General features: G+C 38.1%; 1 protein-coding gene across 1 annotated transcript in view; it reads left to right on the plus strand.

Annotated features, from left to right (window-relative positions):
• The first annotated feature begins 8,961 nt into the window (after positions 1-8,961).
• LOC111533897 (semenogelin-2-like) overlaps positions 8,962-10,464 on the plus strand; it is a 2,886-nt gene continuing 1,383 nt past the window's right edge. Inside the window, 3 exon segments of the mRNA XM_026455291.1 lie at positions 8,962-9,260; positions 9,503-10,446; positions 10,449-10,464. The exon segment at positions 10,449-10,464 is cut by the window's right edge and continues 424 nt beyond it. Coding sequence (XP_026311076.1) covers positions 9,113-9,260; positions 9,503-10,446; positions 10,449-10,464 — 1,108 coding nt within the window. The 5' untranslated portion in view covers positions 8,962-9,112.

The following is a 10,464-nucleotide window of genomic DNA, read 5'->3' on the forward strand; positions in this document are numbered from 1 at the left end:
AATGATTTGTTGTTTTTCAGTGTACAGGTGTTGCCGTTTTTTTGCTTAAGTGAACTACTATGAATTTCATTCTTCTGAGGCTATTTTAAATGGGTTTTTTCATAATGCACATGCAATTTCAAATGTGTAATACATTGACATTATGTCTTCCACCTTCCTGAATTCATTTATTAGCTCTAATAATATTTTGGGGTGGTATGTATTCTTAAGGCTTTTCTTTATATACCATCAGGTCAATGAGTATTTTATGTATGGCAAGTCTAATGGTGATGAACTTGAAGTATTTATATATCTGGGAGTATCTTAATTTTTCCCTGACTTTAAAGATAGATTTGCCACGATATAGAATTCTTGCTGGACAAATATTTCTTTCACCACTTTTGGCATGTTCTCTCACTATCTTCTGGCTTGAATGGTTTTCATGAGAAATAATCTGCTAAGCTTATTGATTAGTCATCTTTGTCATTGATATTTTGATTATAAATTGTCTAGGTGTGGATCTCTTAGATTTTTTCTTACTTGGCATTCACTGAGCTTCTTAGATGTAGAGATTAATAGTGTTAAGCAAAATCAAAATGTTTTTAGCCATTATATCTTCAAATGTCCCGTGCCATTCTCTCTTTCTTCTGAAATCCCCATTATGCATACGTTTTTACACTAGATTATGCTCCATAAGTCTTTGAAACTCTGTTCATTTTTTTCTTTTTTCTTTTTTTTTTTTACTGTTCCTCAGAGTGTATAATCTCGACTGATCTATACTTATGTCGGGTTTTTCTTCTGTCCATTCCTACCTGCTGGTGAGCCCCTCTGGTGAATTTCTATTTCAGCGATTGTACTTTACAACTTCATCACTTATCTTGAATTATTTCAATATTGTGAGATATGATTTTCATACTTTTCTTTAGTCTTTTTGTCCATGATTTCCTTTAGTTCGTTGAATATACTAGCTGATGTCTTTGTCCACTAGGCCATTGTCTGGGGCTCCTAGAGGAACATTTTTTTTTTTTTTTTAGACAGAATCTTGCATTGTTGCCCAGGCTGGAGTGCAGTGGCACGATCTTGGCTCACTGCAAGCTCTGCCTCCCGGGTTCAAGCCATTCTCTTGCCTCAGCCTCCCGACTAGCTGGGACTACAGGCACATGCCACCACGCCCGGATACTTGTTTGTGTTTTTAGTACAGACAGGATTCACCATGTTAGCCAGGATAGTCTCAATCTCCTGACCTCGTGATCACCTGCCTCAGCCTCCCAAAGTGCTGGGATTACAGGTGTGAGCCACTGTGCCCAGCCTTAAAGGAATATTTCTATTTATTATTTCCCCTCTTTTCTGTGTATGGGCAATATTTCCTGTTTCTTTGCATGTCTCATAATTTTTAAAATAAAACTGGACTTTTCACCTAATATAATTTGCAGCTTTGGAAACAGATTATCTCTTCACCATTTGTTTGTGAGGTTTTCATTGCTGATTACTCACTTAGTAACCTTCTTGGACTAATTTTGTGAAGTCTACGTTACGTGTCATGTGCAGCCACTAAAGTCTTTGTTTTGTTAGCTTACTAGTCGGGTAATGAGTGGATAGCAATGATCTTAAATTATGTAATTCACCTGGACTTTTCCAAGGGGTTGTGTGTGTATATGATGAGGCATATATTCATTGTTGCAGCAAGCAGTTTACAACTCTACTTTGGACTTCACTTCCTACTCACAAAGAGCATGGAATTCAGCCAGAGGTAACTATTAGGGCATTCTTAGGCCTTTCCTGAGCATGTTGACAGCACTGGGGAAAACATACAATGCTACACATGGGTATAGCCTTTTAAATTCCCAAAAGTAACACAAAGAGTTTCAAGACACACTGGACACCTCATTTCCTACGTTTTCATTTTTTGTTTTTTGGTCATGCTCTTTTTAGCTCTAGTTAGTCTTGCATCTGAAGTAGCTATGAGGTCAAAAAACTTCCCCAGAATGAAATCATGTCCTTTACAGCAACATGGATAGAACTGGAGGCCATTATTTTCAGTGAAAGAACTCAGAAACAGAAAGTCAAAAACTGCATGTTCTCACTTTTAAGTGGTAACTAAATAATGTCTACACATGGACATAGACTGTGCTATAATAGATACTGATGACTTGGAAGGGTGAGAGGGTGGATGACAGAGGGATGAAAATTACTTAATAAGTACAATGTACATTATTCAAGTGATGGTTTCACTAAAACACTAGACTTCACCACTATATAATATATCTGTTAACAAAACTGTACTTGTACCAATTACATTTATACACATAAAATAATTGCCTCTGGGATAGCATTGGCCACACAGACCACACTCTGAGTTAGATGAGATAAATGTATGTTTTAAGAAAAAAAGCTTTTTAAAAGAGTTGGCACATGGGTAAATTTGTGATAATTTCCTAGGGATGAAGATTTTGAAGGCAGAAAGAGGAAATCCTTCTCTCCTTCAGTGAATGCTAAGCTGTTGGTTTTCACAACTATTGCAGTGCAAGACTACTGACTTTCCAGGATACCACACAGCTGGGCAAAAACATGGGAAAAGAACAAGTTACACTGTTACAAAACTGTCTCTTTTTGCTGAGCTTCACTTGTTATTCTTAATAAAACACTCCTTGAATTGTTGTAAGCCTTGGGTTGAATTCCTTTTAAATTTGTATAAATTTAAGGGGTACAAGTGCAGTTTTGTGGCACTGATACATTGCACAGTGGTGAAGTATGGGCTTTTAGTGTAACCACCATCCAAATAATGTACAATGAACTCAGTAAGTAATTTCTCATTCCTCTCCTTCCTCCCATCCTTCCATGATTCTGAGTCTCCAGTGTCTATTAGTTCACACTCTGTGTCCATATTACTTAGCTCTCACTTATAAGTGAGAATATATGGTACTTGACTTTCTGAGTGGTTTACTTAAGATAATGGCCTCCGGTTCCATCCATGTTGCTGTAAAAGACATGACTTCATTCTTACTTAGGGCTAAATAGTATTCCATATATATATTCTATATATATATATTCCATCTACATATTCCATATCTATATAGTCCATACATATTCCATATATCTATATTCTATATCTATATTCCATATATATTCCATATCTGTATTCCATATCTATATTCCATATATATTCTCCATATATATTCCATATACATATTCCATATATAGATATTCCATATGTATATTCCATATACCTATTCAATATGTATATTCCATATATACATTCCATATATATATATATAAAACATTTTCATTATCCAGTCCTCTGCTGATGGACACTTAGGTTAATTACATCTCTTTGCTATTGTGAACAGTGCTGCAATAATCACATAAGTGCAGGTATCTATTTGATATAATAATTTATTTCACTTTGGGTAAATACCCAGTATTGAGACTGCTGAATCAAATGGTAGTGCTATTTTTAGTTCTTCGAGAAACCACCAAATTGTTTTCCATTGAGCGTATACTAATGTACATTCCCTCCAACAATGTATAAGCATTCTTTTTTCTCTGCATCTTCACAACATCTTGTTATTTTGTTACTTTTTAATAATAACCATTCTGACTAGTGTAAGATGATATCTTCTTGTGGTTTTAATTTGCATTTTTCTGATGATTAGTGATGTTGAGCATTATTTCAGATGCTTGTTGGCCATCTGTATGTCTTCTTTTGAAAAATGTATATTCATGTCCTTTGCCCAGTTTTTAAGGAAATATTTGATTTTTGTTGTTGGTGAGTTTTTTGCATACACTATAAATTCTGATATCAGTCCTCTGTTGGGGTAGAGTTTGCAAATATTTTCTCCCACCCTTCAGGTTGTCTGTTTACTTATTGATTGTTTCTTTTGCTGTAAAGAAGATTTTTAGTTTAATTAAGTCCCATTTGTCTATTTTTGGTCTTGTTTCTTGTGCTTATGAGGGATGAACTCTTAGCCTAGACCAATGCCGAGATTTTACTTAAGTTTTCTTCTAGGATTTTTATAGTTTCGGGTCTTACATTTAAATCTGTAATCCATCTTGAGTTGACGTTTGTATATGGATAGAGACAGGGTCCAGTTTCATTATTCCAATATGGGCAGCACATATCATAGAATATATATATATATATATATCATCGTGTTGCCCATATATGTATATATGATGGACCACTACTCAGCCATAAAAAGGAATGAATTAACAGCATTTTCAATGATCTGGGTGAGATTAGAGATTATGATTCCAAGTGAAGTAACTCAGGAATGGAAAATTAAACATCGTATGTTCTCATTGATATGTGGGAGCTAACCTATGAGGACACAAAGGAATAAGAATGATACAGTGGACTTTGGGGACTTAGGGGGAAGAGTGGGAGGGGGGTGAGGGAAAAAGGACAACAAATATGGTGCAGTGTATACTGCTCGAGTGATGGGTGCACCAGGTTCTCACAAATCTCCACTAAAGAACTTAACTCATACAACCAAATAACACCTGTACCCCAACAACTTATAGAAAAATAAAATTAAAAAAATAAAGGAACAGGGAAACTACCTTCATTAGCAGACAATATATATGCAAACATTTCCAAAGCATCAACTAAGAAACCATGGGACCTAACAAACGAAATCACCAGTGTTGCTGAATCCATGATTAAAAGGTAACAATCGGTTGTATTTCTATACATTGATAATGAAAAATTCGAAATTAAAATTCAGTAAACGATTCTATTTAGAATGTCATAAAAAACAAAATGCTTAGAAATATAAATTATCCATGACATGTAAGTCTTATACACTAAAGGCTACATTTCCCCAAGAAAGTAAAGACCTAAATAAATGGATGTGGATCCTGTATTTGTGAAATGGAGGACTTAATATTGTTAAGATGGCATGCTACCCAAAGTGATCATCAAATCACTGCAATTCTCTTTTTTTTTTTTTTTTGAGACAGAGTCTTGCTCTGTCGCCCAGGCTGAAGTGCATTGGCACGATCTCAGCTCACTGCAACCTCCGCCTCCCAGGTTCAAGCGATTCTCCTGTCTCAGCCTCCCGAGTAGCTGGGATTACAGGCGCACGCTGCCATGTCCAGCTAATTTTTTGTATTTTACTAGAGAAGGGGTTTCACCGTGTTGCCCAAGCTGGTCTCGAACTTCTGAGCTCAGGCAATTCACCTGCCTCGGCCTCCCAAAGTGCTAGGATTACAGCCACTGCGCCAGGCCCAAATCAATGCAATTCTCATAAAAAAAATTTTATGGCTTTCTTGTAGAAATGGAAAAGCGGGTTCTAACATTCATTTGGAATTTCAAGGGATCCCAAATAGCCATACAATCTTGACTAAGAAGAACACAGTTGGAAGACTCACACTTCACAAATACTATCTTATAACCCATTATTTAAACTGATAACAACACTGCTTCCATAAACAAACAAACGAGAAAGAAAACTAATAAAGACTCTCTACTTTAACTTCATTCCTGCCACTTTTTAACTTATAATTGCTGTGGTTTCTGTCACCCCGTGCACAGAAATGCTCTGTGCCCTATACCTGCAACCGGGAGATGAAGGAGGGGTGGCATCATGATACAAGTGTTTTTCCTACCGCTTCAGTGCCTCTTTCAGTGACATAAAGTTAAAATCAGCCACTGTGAGTGCTCACCTGATTTTTTGGTTCTTATAAAGGTGCTCTTTCTCTGCAGATACTTGTTAAATTGGCGACCTTGTTGGCAGCGGAGGGGATCATTGGAGCCTTGTATTCCACCATCTTGTTCTGCCACCCTCCTCCCTTAATTTTTGTTCTCTCCGAAAGACTTTATTTCTCCTTCATTTCTAAAGGATATCTTTGCTGAGTGTGATGTTCCTGGCTGACAATTTTTTTTCTTTTGGTAATTTGAGTATATTATACCATTCTTTCCCGGCCTGTAAGGTTTCTGCTGAGAAATTCTGTTAGTCAAATGGGAATTACCTTATATGTGACTTGACATTTTATCTTGCTGCTTTTAAAAATCTTAGTCTTTGACTTTTAGCAATGCAATTAAAATGTGCCTTGGAGAGAACCTGTTTAGGTTGAATTATTTAGGGTTCTTATAGCTTCCTGGACCTGGATTTCTATCTCTCTCCCAAGATGCAAGAACTTTTCTGCTATTTTTTTATGCATCTGATGGAAAAGTTGCCTCTTCCAATTTTATGGAGTAGATTTCATAAGTGAAAGCTTATTTTTATGACTGGGTCTTTAGGTATTAGTTCATTTGGGTTTGTTGGGTTTTGTTGTAGGTGTATGTAGCAGTATTATTTCCACATAGTTTCTTCACCTATAATCCACACTTGTGCCAATTGAGAGCTTTTCAGCACCGTAGTTGAGAGAGTGTGCTGCTACAGTGGCATGGCTTTACCAGTGCTGTGGTTCCAGTGCTAATTCTCAGGTCAGGGGTGTGTGCATCCACGTGGTAGGTGATTCAACTAAGGTATGACTCAACGGCATTGGGGCCAGAGTGCTGTTATCCTGGCTGGAAGTATGGGCTCATGTTTATTCAGTCAGTGTGCGTGACTACAGGCGAAGGGTGGCCTGTGAAGCTGTTTCTTGGTCTCAGGACATGGAAGTACAGAAGCTCAACTGGTCTGAAGACATGTCTACCAGGGTCAGTCTACCGGGCTTTTTCTCAGGCCCAAGATGTGGGTGTAAGGCTGATTGGATGGCCTATGAGAGGAAGGGGATAAGAGGGGAAAGAGGGCTGTTTCTCAGGCACTTGACACAGCTGAATGGCCGCGTGGCTAGGCTTTGAGCATTTCTGTAAAGGGTGGCCCAAGATGATGTTTTGTAGGCTTAGGGTGCAGGCACGGAGCTTCTTGGTTGTCCTTCAGATGTGACCACCAGAGCAGTCTGTGAGACTGTTTCTCAGACCTGGGACATGACCACATAGCTGCTCAGCTGGCTTGGGTTTGCCCACTAGGGGTGGCCCATGGGCTGTTTCTCAGGTTTGGGAAATGGGCTTTTGGCAGCTGGGCCAGCATGGTGTCATATCCAGCACGGGAGCTTGTGAGTCTGTTTCTCAAGCCCTTGTTGGGAGCACAGGGCCAATGGGCAGGCCACGGATGTGTCTGTGGAGGGAGAGGGTGTTACAGGGCTATTTCTCAGGTACTCAGTGTGGACATATAGCTACTCTGCTGCCACAGGGGCATATAAGCTGTGTCAAGGTCAGTGGCCTCTCTCCTACTTGGTGAACTTTAAAATATTCTACTATTTTTTCCTTGTTTTTTTATCATTTGATATTTTCCCAATCATGATACCACATCTAAGATGTATGCAGCACTATACCATGTTTCTGCTTTCCAAATTACTGATTTCTGCTTTCATCTTTATCAATAGATTTATTTTTGATTTTGAAATGCTTTTTTTTTTCAAATTTCATTAAACCCAATCATGATATGAGTATCATAATCACATGTTATGCCCGGTTTGCATTTTCCTGCCTTGTTTTTGCAAATCTTGTGCACATTTGTTTTATCTGTATCTTTTGGACACTAGATTAGTTGAAAGTTTTGTTTTTGATCTATAAGTAAGATTAATATTTCAGAGTCTACTTTGTTCTGGTAATCTTGCAACAGAACAGTTCCTGGTATTTCCTTAAGGGAAGTGTAAGGAAGATTATAGTGATTAGCAGATACAGCAATAAATTTGTGTCCAGGAAAACTTTACTCTTCTCTTTTGGGGTCCCTGCCATAAGGAAATACTTACTGCCCTTAGGGCAAACAGATAAAACTGGTAAGATCTCAGAGCGGCTCATAGAGAAACCATGTAGCTCACATGCTTTATGTTTGATGGCATAGCATTTTTCTCTGTGGTTGGCCTTTCCCTTCTCCCTTTCCATACAGCATTGCTTACAGGAAGGTTAGGATTTTAAGAGAGAATAATTGAAAAAAAGTTTTCAAGCCATCCTTTTTCCAGAACTACCCTCCACAGTGTTCTGAATGTATACAGGGTCACTGTTCAAATGTTACTGCTTCTCCTGTGGTCTGCTCATAACAAGGACTTTTTCAGTCAAAGTAAAAAAATCCTTCCTTGGATTTTTCAGGAAGTTTTCACAATTGCAAAAAACAAAACAAAACAACACACCACAACAAAACAAAAGCAAAAAATCCTATGCTTCCACCCAAGGTAAAAATTTTAGCTTTGGCTCCACTCTCAATACATTATTTAATCCATTGAAGGTGGCAAATATTTCTCACAGCCTGTTGGAGGGTGCAGCAGTTTATTACAAAAGTATGAAATGCTTTAATTTAAAAAATATATTTTGCCATTTAGGTAGATATCATCAAATAATCCAATTTGGAAACCAATATTCTTACTTCTTTTTCCAACAGTTGTTCCTGTCATCATAAAAACATGTTAAATTTTTCTTATCCTTTCAAAAAATCTCTGGAGCTTACCTCACCCTCTAGATACAGCCTCAACTCTCATTGCACCATGAAATCAGACTTCTTGAGATAGTTTCAGCTGGACTCTATCCTTCAACTGACAACCTAACACAAGTGTATTCATCTCTCGTTAACATTACTAGCAGTGAGTGACATTAGAAAGTTTTTGACACATGTCAGTCTTTATTGTGATGAACTCCACAGATACATTTGACATTGGTGTGCCTCATTTATTTGTTGAAACTTTTTTTCTTTGCCTTCCATAAAGTTTCTTTCTCTTCTGTGTCATTCTACCTCTATGACTGCTCCTTTTCAAGTAAAACAGAATGCATCTCAGGATTATTTCAAAACAAGGTGAAGTACAGAGTTATACCTAAAATTGAGTATTTAAGTGATGGCATCAGAAAGGAAACCCATTTAGAATATGAAGGCATAGTCAGCCACCAGTTACTTTTGTAACCTGAAGCTAGTCTCCTTCCTACTCCGGACTGAATGTCGTGTGTGTAATGCAAGCGATCTGGCTTGATGATATACAACGACCGATAAAATTTTGCTGGGGATTCTGGAAGTAAAAAAAATTGCCTTTGACATTATGTCCCCATGCTAAGTCCCTGGGGACTTTGACATTATCCCCCACTGAGCAGTGGCGAGGAAGTTGGCATTTACTAATAAGCTATGAAAGGGCAGTGCCTTTTGACATTTCAGCTCCACCCATGGCACACCCACTCAAGGAACATATAAATGAAGAGATCCACTCAGTTCTCAGACAAGATTTTTCAAGCAAGATGAAGTCCATCGTCTTCTTTGTCCTTTCCCTGCTCCTTATCTTGGAGAAGCAAGCAGCTGTGATGGGACAAAAAGGTGAGTGGAGAGGGTAAGCCTTGGGAAAGCTACTCAGAAAGAATGGCCTCTAAGGGTATTCAGGGTGCAAACAGTAACCTGTTCAGGCACAGATTCTTCTCCTTGATGAGAATTGATTTTTCTCCACCCAACGCTGTAGGCTTTTGGCAATATCAGTAATTTGTTAGGAAAAGGTGGGTGGTAAGAGTTGCAAGAGAGCTTTGGAGGTAATCAATGTATATATTTCTATTATTAATTACCAGGCGGATCAAAAGGCCAATTATCAAGTGGATTTTCCCGATTTCCACATAGACAAAGGAGCCAGCACTATTCTGGACAAAAAGACAAACAACATACTGAATCCAAAGGCAGTTTTCCTATTCAACACACATATCATGTAGACGCCAATGATCATGACCGGACCCGAAAAAGTCAGCAGTATGATTTGAATGCCCAACATAAAACGACAAAATCAGAACAACATCTAGGTAGAAGTCAAAGACTGCTCAGTTATAAACAAAAAGGCAGAGACCATGTTAAACCAAAACGTCATTTTCGTCTGATAGTTATACGTCATAAAGGAGGCCAAGTTCATCATGGGACACAAAATCCTTCTCAAGATCAGGGGAATAGCCCATCTGGAAAGGGAATATCCAGCCAATATTCAAACACAGAAGAAAGGCTACGGGTCCGTGGACTAAGTAAAGAACAAGCTTCAGCCTCTGGTGCACAAAAAGGTAGAACACAAGGTGGATCCCAAAGCAGTTATGTTCTCCAAACTGAAGAGCTAGTAGCTAACAAACAACAACGTGAGACTCAAAATTCTCTTCGAAATAAAGGGCATTACCAAAATGTGGTTGAAGTGAGAGAGGAACATTCAAGTAAACTACAAACTTCACTCCGTCCTGCACATCAACACAGACTCCAACATGGATCCAAAGACATTTTTACTACCCAAGATGAGCTCCTAGTATATAACAAGAATCAACACCAGACAAAAAATCTCAATCAAGATCAAGAGCATGGCCTGAAGGCACATAAAGCATCATACCAATCTTCAAGTACAGAAGAAAGACAATTTAACCATGGAGAAAAGAGTGTACAGAAAGATGTACCCAAAGGCAGCATTTCTATCCAAACTGAAGAGAAAATATATGGCAAGTCTCAAAACCAGGTATCAATTCCTAGTCAAGATCAAGAGCATGGCCATAAGGAAAATAAAATA

The sequence above is a fragment of the Piliocolobus tephrosceles genome, chromosome 20, assembly GCF_002776525.5.
Source record: "Piliocolobus tephrosceles isolate RC106 chromosome 20, ASM277652v3, whole genome shotgun sequence".
Taxonomy (NCBI): domain Eukaryota; kingdom Metazoa; phylum Chordata; class Mammalia; order Primates; family Cercopithecidae; genus Piliocolobus; species Piliocolobus tephrosceles.